Source organism: Echeneis naucrates, chromosome 12 (genome assembly GCF_900963305.1).
Source record: "Echeneis naucrates chromosome 12, fEcheNa1.1, whole genome shotgun sequence".
Lineage (NCBI taxonomy): Eukaryota > Metazoa > Chordata > Actinopteri > Carangiformes > Echeneidae > Echeneis > Echeneis naucrates.
Window position 1 is genome coordinate 11,079,709 of NC_042522.1, and position 19,282 is coordinate 11,098,990.

The window sequence follows — 19,282 nt, forward strand, 5'->3', positions numbered from 1 at the left end:
CGCGCCAACAACATGAGTAACATCCTCTCTGCCCTCTGCCCCCGAACATAAATGCAGCTTTCTCAGGCTCTTCTTCTCCTTCCTCACTGGGCCTTTTCCCCTTCACAAAAAAACTTTCCAAAGACTTTCCTTTTTTAATCATTTCGCTAGCTTGTGGGTTTAATTTTATCACGTGACCGAGACAAGCGTCTTGACATGCGTCAAGAGTGAGTTATAGACGGATGTAACGGAGAGAATCCGGTCATTTTTCAAAATAAAACATAGTTCACACTCAGATAATAAGTAAAACATAAATAATGTAGGTTATTTATTCTTTCTGTGCGGCCCGGTTCAAAAGACCCACTGAGGGGTTGGGGACCGCTGCACCAGGTGATCTAAAGTTAGTTGGCATTTTTACAGCAAAGGTTATTTTGAATCAGACACGACACGTACCTTTGAACAGCAGTCCTGTTAGGCGGCAGCTGCCGTTTAGAAACGGGCCACTTCTCAGCCTCACTTCAGCCATCTTTCTTCCTCTTCATCGCTGTTTATTTTCTCACTTCTGTTTGTGACCTTTCCCATCTATGTGTTGCCATAGCAGCCAACTGCATTTACGTCACATGACAGAGAGGCGATAGAATCGATTATTTTGCCTTCATATCCCGGATGTTGAATCGCCCTTTTTCCTGATCCAAATGATCTGAATTTGATTAGTTCAATCTGAACAAATTGAATATATATATCTATCTATTTGAGAATTTAAGAATTTGTGAACACTGAAAAAAAAATTCAAAGTAGGTTAGCTTTCTTCCTGCTTGTCTTGTACTGCACTCGCTGTACAACAAAAATAGAAAAAATGAATTTGACGCTCTTTAATGTTTGGAAAAATAATTTTGCATAAAGTTCCGGTCTATCCCGGAAGTTGCCTACTCGTGTCACAATGGCTCCTCCAGTCGCAGTGTCGCCGCTCATCAAGGTAAAAAAAAACTATTATTCCAGCCGAAGATTTCTTTAAATGTGTATTTGTAAGTTTAGATGCCCAGGGTAAGGGCTCGATGTAGGTTTGGTATACAGCTGTCGGCTAACTAGTGTTACGTCTTGTGTTAGCATGATTGCTAGTAGTGACATTGAGAAGCTCCCTAGGTGAATCGCACTGTTCAAAAACAGCTAGACAACCTGCATCTTCCCCATCTGTGTTATGCCAGGTTGTTGATCAATATTTGTAGTCGTTGTGCTCTTATCAGTCCATTGCAGCCTTTATGTCCTGATATAGTTACACAGCGCCAAATCACTTTAGCAGGAAAGGTCAGGGTGAAGCCGAACTTCGCCCCAGTCACAGTCCTCTGTCAGTGCAGATCGTGCTTAGTGTACAGCTACAGGTAGTTGTATGAACACAGTCAGTCAACATAAAGATGAGAAATGTTCCTATTAATGCTTCAAAGAGACTTCTTCAAACAGCTGAGTGTTGCAGTGAAAATCTCAAACAAGAAGCTCGTTAATCACGGTCACTGTTACTAGTTAAAGGTTGTGAATGATTTCATTTCAGACGGCCAGGTGGTCTGCTTTGCTGCTGGGCATCTTCTATGGCAAACAGAGGTTTGGTAAGTGTTTTTGTCCAAAATGTCCAGTTTTCAAGGACAGTTTAACAAAGGGACATAGGTCCCAGAAGAGGAATGTTTAACAAATATATGTGTCTGCAACCATCAAACCTGATGGTGACATTGTCTGATGTGAATTCAACACCTGCATCCCCAGAATCAAAATATTAAGGGATCTAAGACTACTGGGTGTTTATCTATGTTATGAACTTTATTTGTGTGTTTTTTAGTAGTTGATAATAGCATAGGTTATATTGTGCAAATACAATTTTTGTTTTCCAGGGTTCGGGTAGACATAAGGCATAAATTACAATTAATTAAACAACTGTTTATTAACAATATTAAAAAAAAGAATGATTTGGACTTTTATTTGTTATAATTTAAAACATTTTTTGACTTTTACTGTGTAAAACATATTCAATCAGGTCATGTTGATGCATAGCTTTCTGCATTCAGTTGCAAACATAGGCCTGCTCTGATTTATAAACTATATATTTATCTAAAGTATATTTTAAATCTACTTAACCTGCTATAGGCATAAGTAAGTAGATTGACTATACACCATACACGATAGTAGTAAAGGGAGCACATCAAGCTAAATTAAAATGTAAATAATTTTAAATAATGATTGACTGTTGTGTTATTCTTGTTTAGAGTACCTAAAGCCTATCGCTGAGGAGGAGAGGAGGATTGAAGAGGCAGAGAAGAAGGCTAGAGAGGAGCAGGAGCGCATCTACAAACAGCTGTCAGAAGGTATCACAGATACACACTCTCCTTCCTGTCTGTCATACAAAGGCAATCATTACAGCTTTGACAGTGAAATCACACATTTCAACACATATCCAGAAAATGCCTTATTTACATATTTCTAATCTTGCTCTCCCTTCTCTCTACAGCAAATTCTGACACCATCCTCAAATGAGCCTTCTCTGCACCTGTGTCATGTTTCCAAGTCAATAAAAAAAACAAAAACAATTGATGTTCTTGTGTTACTTGTTGGGATGGGATTACTATACACTCAACCAAAAAAAATAGCATCAACATAGCTACCAGTCTTTTTTCAAAAATATATTTTAAGTCATTATTCCAGTTTAATTTACGATACAAAGAGATGATGTACCAACACACACATTTTGTGACTTGAGTGTGTGTCTGTGCGCGCACCTGTCCTTCAATAGGAGATGAGCCCAGGGAAAGAGCATGGTTGTAATCCTGGCCTAGTTTAGCAGCAATCCCAGGATTGGGGTCAGGGACCAGTAGAAGAAAGTGCTGTGTGGACAGAAGTGTTCCCTCAATACTCTTTTGTGTTATGTAATATTGTAACCTTCATTATGAGCTCTGTATTGCATTATAGCATTATGTAGTACATGCTATTGCATTATGACTTGGGCCAAAGTGGTATGTCAGATTTCATGGTGCTATGTATGACTCAGAAAAACATTTTAACCTGGTAATTTGATTTATTAGAGACAAACAGTTGATTTACCAGATTAAAAGGTATCAAACTGTCATTTTAACTTCTAGATAAGTTTCAGTTTAATAATAAAATAATTCACTCAGATGCCTCATAAAAATACATTTGCTTTATTTGGGAGGTCATCTTTGTGCACATGGCTCACATGAAGAGGCAAGCTTTCATAAGGTACATAACATCTACTCAAAAGTGTTCTGGGTATCTGCAGCATATTTACGTACATGTATGGCAATGACTTATACACCTGGGCTTTCCTTCCATATGTGGAACTTGTATATCAGTAAAAAGAAGAAAGCACAATTAAACCATCATTTAAAAGATAAGTGGGAAAAACACAATTACTGTGTCTGTAAATAATACTAATGCTCTAATTAAAAAATAAGCTTCTATGTTTCAACTAGAAAAATGTGTTATATATTTACAGGGTTGGATGGAATATATATATGTACAGGTTTTTACAAGAAGATAAGTTGTGTTGTCTGAAACAGTGCTGTTCTCCTAGAACCTTTCTTTTCTATATGCAGAGATGGTTATGCGGCAGCATGATGGGATTATGGTTAGCACTCCGAAGACCTGAAACTGGGACTATTTATGTGACGTGTTGTTTTGTGTTTTCCAGTCACATAAAAATACATAATTATCGAGAGTTAGTTATCAGGTGGTGCACTATGACTATGACTTGGTGAATTCAGAAAATGTATTTCCCATTAGGTGCAACCTTGTAGCAGAAGGAGAATAGATAGTTTCCCCAGCCTTTAAGCTTTTTTTTTTTTTTTAATTCAATTTATCTTATATGGAAGCAACTTACTTCAGTAATTAAGTTTCACTGTTCTCTATTTTATTAAGACATTTGTAACTGTATATTCATAAAATACAATAGTCTACTCAGAATTTCGCACAGTAAGAAGGCATCATGACGTAAGCATCTACTATAGTTTGCATGCAGACACTAAAGTTAAATGTGAATGTCATTGCCTTGATATTCCTAAATCTTGGCCTGGAGCAGCCCTGAGCTTGTCATCTATCTTTGGCTCTCTGCAGTCGCAGTAAACAGACTCTCATTTGTAAATGTTGATTGACTGGAAGAGGTGAACATGGAACTATCATCTTAGAATAGTTATATGTACAGTAGTTCAGTCTACCCATTAGCTAACTTCACAATCATAGCCCTACAATCAATATTACATGAATGTACAATACGGTATACAGTAAAGCTTACGTCTGTTGAATGTTCACTCTTGGTAATACACGATCTGTTCTTAATCCTCAGTTAAAGAATTGCCAAAAAGTTTTTGAGACGAGGAAGTGTATATCAGATGTTCTCTTTCTGAAAAGTTTGGTCTCACCTGGTTAGTGTCCCTTCAAGATAAAACCCTGCTCTTGAAGAATTCTTAGATTCTTCCCTGTTGAAGTTTTTCTTTTCTGATATGAGCCAGTTTTTCTAAGGAAGCATGATGAGGATTATGCATATACTTATGCATCTGTCTTCACATTTAAAAAACGTTTTCCCTGGCAGTGAGACTGAGTGGATGTTCTGTCAGTCTGGATGAGCTGTTCAGGTGCACTTCCATCAGATGTACAGCTTTTTGACCTAGGACACTGAGCAGGTTTTGGAGCCAGAACCTCCAGCACCGGAGGTGTTTGGAGCAGCTAGTAGAAGAGAATTCAATGGACAAAAAAAGTCAAAATACATGTGAATGCGGAACATTTATTCATATAACCTAAAGATCAATGTCAACATTCAACACCTTGAAACACTCATTTTCATGGTTTGAACCAAAGATATTAACTGATGGTGAACAACTTCTCAGAAATTATGAAAGAATCTTTTCACCTTTACTGGCAGTAGCTGCCTCTTTAGCAGCCTTCTCTTCCTCTATGGTTTTGAGTTTAGCTTCATAATCTTCTTTTTTCGCATTCCATTCCTTCCTGTTGTTGAGGATGCCATCTAGCATGGGTGTGATTTGTGGGTGGAAGCGGGAGAACTCCTGAACAGGGACGTGTCAGAAAAAAATGATGTTAAAAAAAAAAAAAGCAATTCAAACTAAAAGTTAAATGCACCAGTTAAGGTAGGCAGGTTTGCTCACAAATACACGATCCAATAAACCTGCTCCCTGGGAGCAGCATAATTTATTGGCCCTTATCAGAACCACCTTCTACAACTTTGCACAATACATAAAATAATAATAAATAAAAACATAATTACAATCAGGTAAAGTGAAAAAAGTCCAGTACAGTAAATATGAAACTACCTTGTAGACAAACGTGCAGACAAAGTCAATGAAACCACACTGTAGCTTTGGAAGCTCAGCGGCCTTGGTCCTGTCCATCATGGGCTGGTAGGAGGAATGAAAACTGTTTGTAGCACTCGAGCAACTTATCAGGTCAGTTACTCGAAACCTAACGCCTCTAGCTCTGTACACCACATTTCTGCATTAGTGGGAGAAAGAAATTATGCTTGCACTTGAGTTCACCTGGCTTGAATGAATGTAAAAGCTTTATTTTCTATCTGTTTCCCTTTCTGCCGGTGTCCATAAGGCATTACACCACAGACACCCAATCTTCTGTGTTATTCTGAACCTCACAATAGGTTGCTGTTCCAGTACTGTCCTCTCCAGGTCACCCTGCTCCCAAAACTCTGCTGCTACCGACAAGGCCACCTGAAAGAAACACACACAGCCACCTTCAGAGAAACAGCACTCATTGAGTCGCATATTTAAAATTTTTTTTTTTATTATAATTATTTTTTTTTACTTTCTCACCTTGCTCTGCACCTCCCAAGGCTTGGTGATGGCAGACAAGTCACATGCAGTCATCATCATAGCCCTGAAATGCAAACGATTTAATGAATTATAAAAATGTCACAAAGAGGAACAAAGAACTTCAGCGTTTTTGTTGTACTTACATAACAATGTGTTGTACTTACATAACAATCTCCTTCCTGGTTGTTTCTAGAGACATGAAGTCAACCCACTTCTTTTCTTCCTCATATGTTTTTGAAAGGTCCACAATCTTCTGGAACATAGTTCTTTTCCTAGGAAGGTACATTGAGAGGAGCTATGTGACTCAGATGTTTGTACTGTACAGACATTATGAGATGCTGGTAAAGTGAGTAAACAAGAGACAGTACTGACTTGAAATAAAGAGCCAGGTCAGTGGCGATAATGGCGATGTCCATGAGATGAATGACATGGTCCACCTGTCGCCTATTGAGGTTCTGGTAGATATTCAGCGACTGCAGGTGAGATGAAAGCAGAGAGAGAGGCATCACTTAGGCTGTGAGGAGGAGAAGGATTCAGGGCTATACAGACTGACTTATTCTCACCTCATCAGCCAAAAGGAACTTTCCAAACTCTAGATGGTGTCTCTCCAGGATGGAGGAGCCGTGTAGCTTTGCCAGAGGGTTGCCAGATCTATTGGAGAGAATAAAGCAGAATTAAACATGAGATTAACAACAATCACCACCAGTTTCAAGTATAGATACTATTTACAGCACAGGCTTTTTAAAACCGCACTTACACACACACACACACACACACACACACACACACACACACACACACACACACACACACACACACACACACACACACACACACACACACACACACACACACACACACACACACACACACACACACACACACACACACACTCTTCTATTACATGTACCTCACACCTTTTATGGTTGACAAAGATCCTTCCTTTAAAAAGCTTTGAATACTTGGCTGAGTCACATTTATATCAGAAGCATATATTAATGATCTGCACACAGCACATGGACACACCATTAATGTGGATCATTTTTAAGCAATGGGTCCTTTAAAGCGAAACTATAATTGAAAGCTATTATTTAATGCTGTCTTGATGCTGAAGTGATTGTTGGGGACTGTTGTTTCCTGCACACAATGTCGTTGCTCTTTGTGCAGCATTTAGTGTTTCTAGATTTCACAGTAGCACTTACTTGACTTGGTACAAGTTGTTTGTTCCTCTGTGATCAATATCATGCAGGAAGCCTGCAGTTATCATTGCCATTACCTCCAAGTCAGTGTAATATCGCTTCAGCATTCCTGTCTGAGTGCAAACAAACACACAAAGTGGTCAAACATTTTTGGTTTTCATTCATATGGAGAATTTTAAATAGCATCAGTTTTAAATAAATAGAAGTAATAATAATTATGAATTCAAAATGAAAATGATTAATACCGTTAAAAGTGTAAACATGGTCTGTCCCACGTTGAAGCCATGGCGCCAGTTGTGGTAGGTGATTCGTCTGTAGCCTTTACTGAGTGAGTACATGAATCGAACAAGCACCTGACAGGGCAGGAGTAAATAATCACATGAAGGGCTGTCCTTAAGTCTGTGGGATCGATGTAAATTGATCTGTATCTGCATGTTTTGCGTCTTCATGCATGTGTATGTACCTCTTGAGGGACCTGGAACTTCTTGACCACCCCGACTTCATAGTACATCTGGATCCCACACTTCACCAGATCCATCTCTGTGCAGTTAAAATCTGAAAAGTGGAACTCGTAGATCTCAAACTTCTTAATCATTGGAGGTAGTTCTTTTTTCTGAGGAGGGTAGTGAACAGAAAGTGGGAGTGAGAGTGGTATAAGCCAGAGCACAGCTCATCCAATTCACATGAAATAACTAGTGAACTGCCACTTGAGTGTCACACTAAATGACATGAAACGACATTCAAGTCTTAGTATTACCAGAATAGTGAGCAGCTCGTCCTCTTCACACTCTCTGGGTTCACAGTTGTAGAGATCTCTGGTGTTCTTAAAGAGGAAAGAGAAAACCATAGAGGTACACTCCAAACGTTTTAGTAACGAAGCCTCCCACAAAGTGAAACTATCATTTTAAACCAAATTTGTAACGTAAAGCTTATATCAGTTCGGTGCTGGACCATTTCAGGTGTCTGTTTTTGGACTGAATAATTAAATTTGAAAGAAAGTATCTCAAATCAAATGCTGCCATTAGTGTTAGTGTATGCTACATGCACACTGGACATTTTTGATGAAGATACATTTTAAAGGTATGAAGCGCTCACCAGGATATTCTGAATCTCATCATCCCGACATTTGACATGATAGAGCACCATGTCCTGAGCGATATCTTTCCGATTCTCGAGCTTGTTCATTTTGTCATAGGTATCAGGGTTCAGAACTGACCAGCCTAGGAACTGGGTCAAAGCCTGAGAAACACGAAAAATCAACAGAAGAAAATTAGGAACTGCCCACTGTGGAGCTTACTGTACGTACTGAGACAAAAGAGACAGAGACAAAAAACACAGGTACATCTAATGTGGAACTACAAAGCCGAGAGATTGATCTTACCTCCATTAGCTGCTCATCCTGATCATCAAAAGGCTTTCCGTCTTTTCTATTGTAAAAAGTGGCCACTCCCACTATCTCTTCTTTTTTGTTTACAATTGGCAGCGACAGAACATTTTTAATTGTCCAGCCACTGCTGTCAAGTGGCTCAGTCTGTAACGTGGGAACAATGAAGGTGAAAACATCACACTTTTAGAAAGTCCCTAAGATTCATGGACTGTCCCATCAGTGGCCTTCTTAAGCCTCCTACCTGAAATGCGAACATCTCATCAGCAGCTGCATTCATAATGTTACAAATCTAAAACCAACAGAAGGAAAAAGGCGAGAAGGAGTGAAGGTGCAGACACTTTTGTGAGTTATTTACCAGATTTTTGTAATGTTTGGAGAAAATAACTTACAAAACCACTCTCAGCAACATAAGTTGGCAGTCCGCTGCTCAAGGCCCAGTGATCTGGAGTTGGATTGCTGTGGGATGGACACGAAAACAGACAAGAGCATTAATATTGATTCATTTAGTTTTCCTAAGTTTTTTAGTTTTCCTAAGTTTTTTAGTTTTCCTAATTAACTAACTCAATTAACTCAAACTGACCTACAGTTTGTGTTGTCATATAAATCCATATAATACTTGGAATAAATGATTTTACTGTGGCAATTACTTACGGTATGACTTTGATGTCCTCTTTTCCATGTAATATATAATCAATCACTTTGTAGAAAATTACCTCCTGGTGATAAAATGAAAGACAGGGGATTAGAGTAAGGAAAGGACAGTGGTCTCTGTCAAGTATTCAGACATCTTCCACCAGCAGAGCCAGAATAAATTAACTGTACCCTGCCATCGGGAGTTACAGGACCAGAGTAAGGTGGCTGCTCCCCCATCAGCACCGGCCAGATGTCAAAGAATTCCTAGGAGATAAACAAAAGAAATTGTGGTAATAAATGCACACAGCCAAATGTAGTACATTAGAGATGTAGCCACACAAATACAAAGTACCTTTTCTTTTGTCATGTCAAGTAAGCCCACAGAGTAGCGGTCGCAGTTGAGGTAGGCTCGGACTGTGTACAAGGCTTTGTGAAACTGACGCTCGATGTCTGTCAGCTCCTCAAATACCTTGTTGGCAGACCACAGCAAGAGCTAAGACACATAACACACATACACAATGTTAGTTACGTGCAGCATTTAGTTAATGCAGACTCTATTTTATTTGTTGGACCCCAAAAATCACAAGTCACAAAGTACATACAGCTTGCAGAAATGCTTCTGTATTTGTAAATGAGTAGACTCTGTGACTTCTATCAAATCATGCACATGTTGATGTCCTTCACCTGTCCTTTACGCGTCTCACAACTGTGGAGGTAACTAAGCTGGTAGATCTTCAAGTTCAACGTGGCAATTTTCAGATACTTTAAAAAAAGCTAAAATTGAAGAAGGAGAGAGAAAAAAAGCAATATAAATACATCATGTCGCCAAAAAAAAAAAAATCTTAATAATAACATGGTACTTTATAACATAATGATCTGTAGCTATATCAAATGCAGTTTAATATGATACGCTGTGACAATATTCCATTACTGACCCGTCTTCGTCTAAGTTTACTCCTACTTGGGATGCATCACCATACACGATGGATTAATTGCCTGACATCCACCACGTGCTGCACCTCATGACCACTTTGATAATCTACCAGTCTACTCCGAGGGAATTCCCTCCCAGCTGCAGTGGCACCCTTCAGGTACCTCAGCTGTTCTTTCATCGTCATCATCTGCCCTTTTCTTGTGTGTGTGATCGCTATGTGTGAGTTTATATGTGCTCTGACTGACTGTGTGTGCCGTGTGCTTGGGCTGCTACGTGCTTTGGACTCACATCTTCATCCTCAGCAGTGAAATGTGGTCCAGTGGTCTTGTTCAATGCCATGATCACTGCCACCAAGTCTTTACCATTGAGGATTGGTGTAGCCAGAATGCTTTTGGTCTCGTAGTCTGTGAGTTCATCAACAAATGAGCTGAAGTACTGATTCTAAAGGAGAAAAGAAATGTTAAATATGTAGTCCATGTAGAACAACATTTATAAACCTCCAGAATGTATTTAAAATGATATTAGAGCTTCACGTTTGAGGTCCTCTGTGCCATTAAAATCCTGATCTTGGGGCACTTTGTGGCGGGGCTGGGCAAAGTGAACTAGTTTTGATCTGTTTTAGATTCCTGCTGACTGCTGACTAAATGTCAGATGCATCTAATCCACTGCTAGAGCAGAGGCTGATGGGATCTGGAAATAAATGGATTATGTCTGACAAGGAGATTTGCACTCTCACTTGGTCAAGTATAGATGGATATTATTAATGCGTCTTTTGCTTGTTTACAATCATCCAGCACTGGTCGTAACATTTAAGCACGCTAATTCATGAATATATACAGATTTATTCAGAGCGCTCTATTGACTATGGGAAAAACTACATAGCGCTTGAGTTTTATATAATATATGCATTTTTTACTGCATTCACAGATGAGCATACTAAAGCTCAAGAAAGTAACTCAAGAAAGCTGTTGTGTCAGCATCACAGACAATCTCTTTGCAGACAGTACAGTGCTGATACATCCACACAGTGCCGAAAACGACCCCACAAATGAAATCTGCATGATATCACGGGACACTGGATCACCAACAACCAACAACTAAATAGATTGTTATCCATTTAGTTAAAAATAAGAAATATTCACTGACTGTGAAATATAATTTGGCGGTTGCTCTGTCTGTCTTTTGCAGCTGCCGTTATGACTTTCTCCAAACGTGAACCACACTCCTCTCAGTACTGTTGTGCTATTTTTAACCATCACCTACATCATCTATTCAGTTACTTCTCTGTGAGAAGACCGTCAGCCAGGATATTCCTTAAAAAACACACACTAGTGATCAGAGTTTTGATCCTCATTTCATCATCAACAAGTTGGTATAAAAATGAATGGGAAAGGCTTAGCAGTTTATTTTCCATAAGTAAATTCAGGGTGTGAAATTACTCTTAAAGTTTACAATGATAAACTTTGTAGGAAGTAAAGATGGAAGATCTGGTGGTAGTATCATCCATTACACTTTTGATATTGATGAACATAACGTGTACTGATGCCGGACAAAGTTTCTTTACTCCAAGCCGGGGCTTAGTTATCACTGTTGCATTTCCGCTCACTCTCTTACCTCTTTGACATCTTTTACATTAACAGTCTTCTTGGTTAGGGCCACATGGCCAACTATCCCCATGTCCAGAGGATAGACAATCTCAGAGTCCGGTGGCACCACACAGTCGTCCAGCTCTGCCTCTGTGCTGACATTGAAGAGCCGTGTGGCCAGCTCGCCGATGCCATTCCTCTGCCTGTACATGAACAAGCTGCAGCGGTCAGCGTGAATCAGGGTGGTGATTCTCTTCAGGATCTTGAAGACCACCTTTTCCACATTGATGTTCTCCTGCATGTCTTTGATTAGGTCATACATAATTTGGCTTTCCTCAACCTTGATAGAGATAAAAAAAAAAAAATAATAAAAAATTACATGAGTATGTAAATTTGCCAGATATTATATATAGATATTAATATGTTTATGTGGAGTAAATTAGGCCACTTTTTCCCTGGAATAAAAAAAAAAAAAAAAAAAACAAGTGGAGAAATCATTTTATTTACCTGACTGGTCTCCAGGAACTGGCTGGTCTTCTTGGAAAAGTACTGAGCAGCAAACGTAGGATTCCCTTTGAGGAAATTCTCTACATCTTCCTTTTGCGCAGCCATGGTTCCTTCGTCCTCCTCTTCTCCAAAGCGTTCCTGTCTTCTCCCTTTTCAGCTCAGGGACAGAGCTCCCACTTGATACAGCCTTGCTCTAAAAGAGCTCCCTCCGACTTTCTCCAAGTAAGAAAAATATAAAAGACTAAATAAGCAAAACAATGCACACAGCTACTGCTTCATCATAAAGAAAGAATGAAAAAGCTTACCCACGTATTACACAGAAAAGGGAGAGCTAGAAACATTCAAATGCAGGTTAAAAAAATTTAATTAAATAAATGAAAGCCCCTAAAAGTTAGTAGGATGAGCACACTGAGTGAGGGAGAGCCCTGAGGAGAAGGCAGAGAGGTGAATCCAAGCTATTCTTGTGTCATCAGCAGATAGTGCTGAAGGTTAGCAGGGATCTACCTCTGCTAAACTTGTCAGCTGATCATCCAGTAATGGATATGGGGCCAAATGATCCAGCTCCCTGTGGGAGTCAGTACTGATAGGGCACCACCAAAGGGACCGTGGCTGAAGTTGGACGGACATATTATGAAAGCACAACATGTTACACAAAAGGTGTATGAGTTGATATGATTCACTGTGGTTACACACCCTTTCCTTTAAGCTACAAATCAAGATTTAACCTCATTTATTCACATCAGTTGTATATTCTAGGTTGATTCTAACGTTTATACTGAATGTGCAGAATGAACATCTTGAATATATCATCTAAAATATATTGTCTCACTTACACATGTTGACCTACCTGTGCAAGCTCTTTAAGTCTGTATTAAACAAGGCCTCCTCTGACATAAGCCCTATTTAGTTAGAGCACTAGCTGATTATCTCAGCACCCCAACTTTCCGTCTTTCTCCACATTCAATCTTTAATGCATTCCCTCTGCACTGCCTTCCTGACTCAAGTCTCCACAGCTGTAAATGGTATCAGTAATTTAGGACACAAGGTGTTGATGAACAGTGACGTTCTGACGATGAGTGAAGCCAACTAACAACTAGGTGCTAATCTTACAATGATGACAAAGTACTGTCAGAAAAGAGTGCAATAAGAAAAAACATAGGAGGTATGTTGTGTGCCTCTGTGCAAAAAGGAATCATTTCATTCAGTGAGGGGAAGGCCTGTCTATAATAAGGTTCAATAAACATCTTAAACAAAAGGTCAAATAGATAATCTGCTTCCACTATAATAGATTACGTCAGGTCCAGAGAGAGAGGAAGACGGCGCGAGGGCCCAGTGATTTCATTTGGGTTCATAACAGTGTGTATTTGATTTTCAGCACTGGTGTCCGCTGTAAATCTTTTCACAGCATCATTTGAACAGGAATCAGGCTGGGGCACTTATGTGGCCTCCTTGGGATTAAACTCTGCACTGCATTTGTTGGTTAGATTTCTATTTGGTGAACTAAAGTTTTTTTTTTTTTTTTTCACTTGCAACAATTAATGCCATCCTCTTGGTGGCACTAGAAGATATTGAGATATCTAAATTCATCCAGCTTAATGAGTGAATCATGTGTTGGATAGACCAAGTGGCCAACACTGTTCTTCCTGTTGGCTAAAATCTGCATTTAATGTCGAAACAGGAGCCAGAATGTGAAAAATTACCTCATTCACTATTATGACTTTATTATTTTTATATTTAACTACAGTGGTCAAAGCTCATAATCACAATGGAACACATCTCCTGTTTCTGATACTGTATGTTTATACCAAAATTAAGAACATGTGTGAGTTTAGATCTTTGCTGTTGACAAGAGGAACAATTGAATTAGATATTTCATTGTAAACATGGACATGAGGATGAACCATTGATTTAAAAATCTGGACGTGATGGACCAGATCAGTATGAGACCTGTGGGCCAGCATGGATTTATTGATTACAGATGGTATTAAGGTAAACAGGACAGTATACTACCTCTGTACTCAATAGGCCACTTTTCAGTTGCAATGCAGATATGACCCACAGGATGGCAGCAGGTCTGCACCCCAGAACCTGTACCTGGGAAAATCATAGCAAAACCCCCGATTTATGTTTTGTTCGTCGGTTTGTTACCCTAAAATGTCCCTTGCTGTATGAGTAGTGTGGATGAAAAGCTTAAGGTTTTATGCAGCCAAAGTTAACCTGGTCCCTGAACATGACAGTACTTAAACAGATATCAACAGAGAGTGTAATTATCCTCTTAGCCTCACATTGGGCCTATCCTGGTTATCAGCCAGTCAAAATCAGCCGATGGTCACCCAAGGCTCTGCTGATGAAGCCATGTTTGGGCTCACAGGTATCATCAGAGCTGAGGGGAATGCATACAAATGGTCTTTTGGAAGCATCGGCCATCAATCAATCATTTCCTTACACGACACATGAACAGATACAGAGTCACATCAAATCCTCATGTAATTGTATTATTTAAGAATAACACAATTTTTGTGGACGATTTTGTAACCTCAGCACAAATAAATACTGGTTTTATCTTATTCAAGTTGCATTTCCATATGCTTCTATATTAACTTCAAAATATTGAGTAAAATGATTTATTACATGTAGGACTGTAAAATCTAATTATACGAAGGTGCCTCGTCTATTTCAGCCAGTGATCTATTTCAGGCCACACAAGTAGGATTATAGCAGTCAGAGGAAAAAATAAACTGTCTGTGGTCATTGGCTTGTCTGCGTGTATCCTCAGTGAGGACACTGCTCATCTCATTATTCTGTTATTTGTGTTTAAAAGCTAAACCTCAAAGGGTTTTAATCAAAAAAAAAAAAAATGTGTGATAGTAGTACAAAACTACACTTTTGGAAGTATAGATGTTATTACGTGATGTGTTATGACAGCAGTAATCTCATGTGACCAGGGATAATCCAGGAAACGAGAGTTCAATAGTTCACTGCTGAGAATGTGTGTGTCTCTGTGTAGGTGCACAACAACACAGTTATTCTCACTTCTTTTTTTTATTCCAACACAGTGAAGTGTACACAGACCCTTATCAGAGTGATGTGACTGTCCCGTCATCTGGGTAGCGCACACATTCTCAATGACTAACAAATTGATTTATCAACCAAAAGAAGAGGAAATAACACAGTAGTTCAGTTCTATTTAAATAAATATCAGGTATATGAGATAATGTACTTGACTCCCTAAAGTACTACACAACCCAGTGCATGTAGTGAAACCTAAACTCCAAAATGCAAAATTATTTGTTTTCCGCATACACTGTCACATAAACATAATGTAAATATCTTAACGGAATACAACATGATCTATCATGTGCATTATTTATATCTCCCTGTAATTCAGCCTGACATGAAATTGTTCAGGTTACGTTCTTAGAGTTTAAATGGTGTTGGTCTCAGCTCCAGTGCTGGTCTCTGTGAAAATGCCTTTGCTGCCTGAATAGCTGTGTGCCCAGAAAGGCCATATGAGGGTGATGAATATGAAAATAAGAAGTTGAATTTTGCAGTATTTAAGCCTCTTTTCTGTTGATCCCTCGTGGGCTTGGAGGTTTTTCAAGTCCAGTATCACAGATGGCTTAGTACTATTCATACCATTGTCAAAAGGATCTCCTGCCAGCCATGACTTGGACTCTGTTTAGTAATGAATTAGTCCAAAGCCAACACTTGTGGGAAATTCAAACAAAACATAAATGATTAAATGATAGATTTGAACCTTCTAGTAAAATTAGCCTCTTGTGTTTTGTACATATTTAGATACAGGACCTTGTGTCCTTGTTTTATTTGCTTCCAGTCAGTTACATAAAGGCTAAATTGTTTTCACAGTCTTGGGCAGGTTTGAACGGAGAAGCCAGATTCCAGAAAGGCTTTCATCCCAACAGGATTACCCGTAGATTTAAGCACCTTATTTAGTTCCGAGCAATGAAAATCAGCTATAATCTTGTCTGTGAGGTGTGTATATAAAGGCAGTGTCAAACACCAGACTCAATCCGCTCGATAACCACATACAACACCTGAACTTTAATCACTCCTTCTGCTTTGACAAAAAACACAGGTAAGAAACTGAAATTTTAAGATTCTAAGACAATTCACTCTGCAGGTTTTGGAATTCTCTCAGTAGACATTATCTCAAGATTTGAAATTTAGCACTATATGCTCTGTCAGATAACCATGATGCGTGTAATTAGCATGCAGAAGTGTTGTCTTCAGATGATATATTTTTAATGTTACGTTGTTTAACACAGAATTCATTTTTGGACTGTTTGATATTTTCCAGCATAACTGTGACATACTGTAATTCTACTGTGTGTCTCACTCTTGAACACATGCTGTAGACTGCAATATGTCAATCGTGCATTTATAGTGTTGGTAAAATGAGACGTTGGTGGACTGCAGCATAAAATGTCTGATTTTAAACAAGGGAATTTCATTTTTCACTCAACAGCCTCAGAGAAATAATCACACTGTTCCCTTGGTCCAAATTCTTGTTCATGACTCTATTATGCTGATTATAGGATGGGATCCTCCAAGCTGGCCCTGCTCCTGGTCCTGGTGTCCTGCGTAGAACGCTGTTTTTCTGCCTCCTGTGTGGTTGACAGCTTCTCGGTTAAAGAGGATTTTGACCCCAGTAGGGTGAGTTTATTTAAAACACATACACAAACAGCCTGTGTGAGAAGAGAAAGATTAAAACAATGTCTGATTTTCTTCCTCCTTTCCTTCATTTTGCAGTATTCAGGCAAGTGGTATGCACTGCAAAAGAAAGATCCAGAGGGCCTGTTCCTGCAGGACAACATCTCGGCTGAGTACACCATCGATGATGACGGCTCCATGACCGCCTCCTCCAAAGGACGGGTCACTCTGTTTGGGTAAGTGCCCGGTGTGACCTCCTTGTCCTGTTTTACATCAGTTAAAAACCATGCAGCTCAGTCCACCTTACCTTCAGGTGAAACACAAAAACAGTTTCCAGGGTCAGAGGTTAAGATAGTTGTTCTCAATCTCCAACTTTAGATTTAAGATAGAAGCAGGTATAATTTTCCAGAAGCACATTCTGAACAGCATTACCTTCAAGAAGGGCTTTCCCTGGATTATGAAGGATTAGAAAGAAATGCAGTTTGAGAGGTGAGATTTCTAACAGGAATATGGGCATGAATCCACTTATACAAACAGAAAACACAAGAACCCTAACCCTAACCCTAAGTGCCTGGGACATGGAGTCAAATGTTTGTGTTTCATCATGTTGCAGCTTCTGGGTTGTGTGTGCTGACATGGCTGCCCAGTACTCTGTCCCTGACCCCACCACCCCCGGAAAGATGTTCATGAACTACCAAGGACTGGCCAGCTACCTGTCCAGTGGAGGTCTGTCATGCACACGTGTTCCCCGACAGTCCTTCTTACACCCTGCCCCATTCCCTTTCACTCTAACTTCTCCCTCTCTGTCAAACCAGGTGACAACTACTGGGTAATCGACACAGACTACGACAACTACGCCATCACCTATGCCTGCCGCACCCTGAAAGATGACGGCAGCTGTGAGGATGGCTATGCTCTTGTGTTCTCCAGGAACCCTCGCGGCCTGCCCCCAGCCATTCAGCGCATCGTGCGTCAGAAGCAGGAGGAGATCTGCATGGCTGGACAGTTTCAGCCTGTCCTGCAGTCTGGAGCCTGCTAAAGAGGAGGCAAAGCGAGGAGAGCAGGAGAGTGTGCCAGCTAGCTGCGCTCTAGCTGGCTGGATAGTGAGAACCGGGAGAATGAGAGCATACATGTCAGAGATGTGTTGTGCATGTGAGCGTGATAATATGGACAGAATGCCTGAGAGGAGGAAAAAATATATACATTGAAGCGAAAACAGTGAAAAAACTGTCCATGTCCAAGTACAACGTCAAAATTTCAATGAATTGTTTCTGTTTTTTATCTGCTTTCTCCTCCCTCTCTTATGTTGTCATTGTTCGGCCAAGGAAAATGTCACTGGTGTTTTGAGTGAATGTGACGATTAAAATAAAAAATATTTTTCTAAAAAAATGTTCATTTAGATTTTGTCTTTTCTTCTGCTGTTTTGTTTGCAACTTCACTGTGTGAACCTGCATTTGCAAAAGTAAGCAGAAAAGGAATGCATGAAGCAGCGGTTTGTTGTATAAACAAACTTGAGTGCATTAGTCAGCTGTTCAGACTTGAAAACATGTTGCAGTGTGGCCCTGTAAGTGGCTGCGATCCCTCCTGAGCCCCAGGAAAATGAAGCCAAGCCCAACACAATGCACACTGAGCAGTAATGGGCTTACTGGTGGTCTGATGTTTCAAGACTTTAGTCTCATTATCCTAACTCAGCTGTTATGCCACTTAGCGGGCTCCACAGGTCAAGGGTCATGTCAGGGAACGTCTGAAGCCAAGTCTCATTAATACACACAGTTAACTCTGCAAACAAAAAGCAACATTTTGTCTCTCAAAAGTTCCAGCGGTATCAAATTAAATGGCTCAAAAGTGACAAGATATAAAAGAAACCATGCAAGAGACAGAAAGACAAACTGATAAGCAATGGGCCAAATCCAAGAATGGTCAAGCTTTACTGATGTCTTGGTATTACATGAAACACAATCATTTACCTGTTTTACTTCATGGAGCACACACATCAGAAAAAAAAACAACATTTAGTCTGCTTGGACATAAAACTCAAAATCCAAATATGACACTTTATGTGATTTAACTGATACTTGCCAGTGTGAAATCTTCCTGTTTGTGAGTCCCGGTGCCATGTGTGCCAGTTAGTTGCTTATTCCCCGAGGAGGCCAAATGAAGCTTAGCTCTGACGGCATCAGTTCTTTGGCCTGACTGGAAACGAGCTAAATGTGAACACATGTTTTATACTTCTGTCACGTTACTAAAACGCTACACAAACGCTACTTGGTAAGAGAAAAAAACTTTGAATCTGTGATTAAGTCTCCACTTGACCACATTATACTCTTTTTCCGTAAATTCAACCTGCTGTGTAGAACCAGCAGCTTTCTTCTCATTCTGCCGTATTTTGGACATTTGGGCATTTTTTCTGTGCAGGCTAACCTGCTCTGTAGAATGCAGTGTGTTATTCTTGAAACTCTACTTCATATACCTGTACAAGAACCGATTGAAAAAATTACTTGTTAATTGCTGTTTTAGGATATGCCCACTAGAGTGCAGTCAAACTATGTCAA

The 19,282-nt window shown here is 39.6% G+C and overlaps 2 protein-coding genes and 1 long non-coding RNA gene across 3 annotated transcripts; 2 read left to right on the forward strand and 1 right to left on the reverse strand.

Annotated features, from left to right (window-relative positions):
- The first annotated feature begins 863 nt into the window (after positions 1–863).
- Positions 864–2,552, forward strand: LOC115052320 (uncharacterized). Its single transcript, XR_003841354.1, has 4 exons — positions 864–955; positions 1,526–1,580; positions 2,232–2,330; positions 2,474–2,552. It is a non-coding gene; the product is annotated as an uncharacterized LOC115052320 (long non-coding RNA).
- Positions 2,553–4,642: 2,090 nt separating this feature from the next.
- LOC115052362 (rod cGMP-specific 3',5'-cyclic phosphodiesterase subunit beta-like) lies at positions 4,643–12,164 on the reverse strand. Its single transcript, XM_029516432.1, has 23 exons — positions 12,060–12,164; positions 11,581–11,892; positions 10,255–10,407; positions 9,717–9,806; positions 9,385–9,525; positions 9,222–9,296; positions 9,051–9,115; positions 8,789–8,855; positions 8,641–8,688; positions 8,394–8,543; positions 8,108–8,251; positions 7,770–7,835; positions 7,476–7,625; positions 7,258–7,365; positions 7,016–7,125; positions 6,377–6,464; positions 6,186–6,286; positions 5,978–6,085; positions 5,814–5,877; positions 5,637–5,711; positions 5,304–5,387; positions 4,886–5,039; positions 4,643–4,701 (listed from the first exon to the last, which is right to left on the reverse strand). The coding sequence occupies exons 1-23, from the start codon at positions 12,162–12,164 to the stop codon at positions 4,643–4,645; spliced, it is 2,517 nt and encodes an 838-aa protein (XP_029372292.1).
- Positions 12,165–16,002: 3,838 nt separating this feature from the next.
- Positions 16,003–18,119, forward strand: rbp4l (retinol binding protein 4, like). Its single transcript, XM_029515846.1, has 5 exons — positions 16,003–16,155; positions 16,616–16,733; positions 16,830–16,966; positions 17,344–17,456; positions 17,546–18,119. Exons 2-5 carry the CDS (start codon positions 16,617–16,619, stop codon positions 17,767–17,769), a joined length of 591 nt encoding a protein of 196 aa, XP_029371706.1. The 5' UTR covers positions 16,003–16,155; position 16,616; the 3' UTR covers positions 17,770–18,119.
- Positions 18,120–19,282: the final 1,163 nt, after the last annotated feature.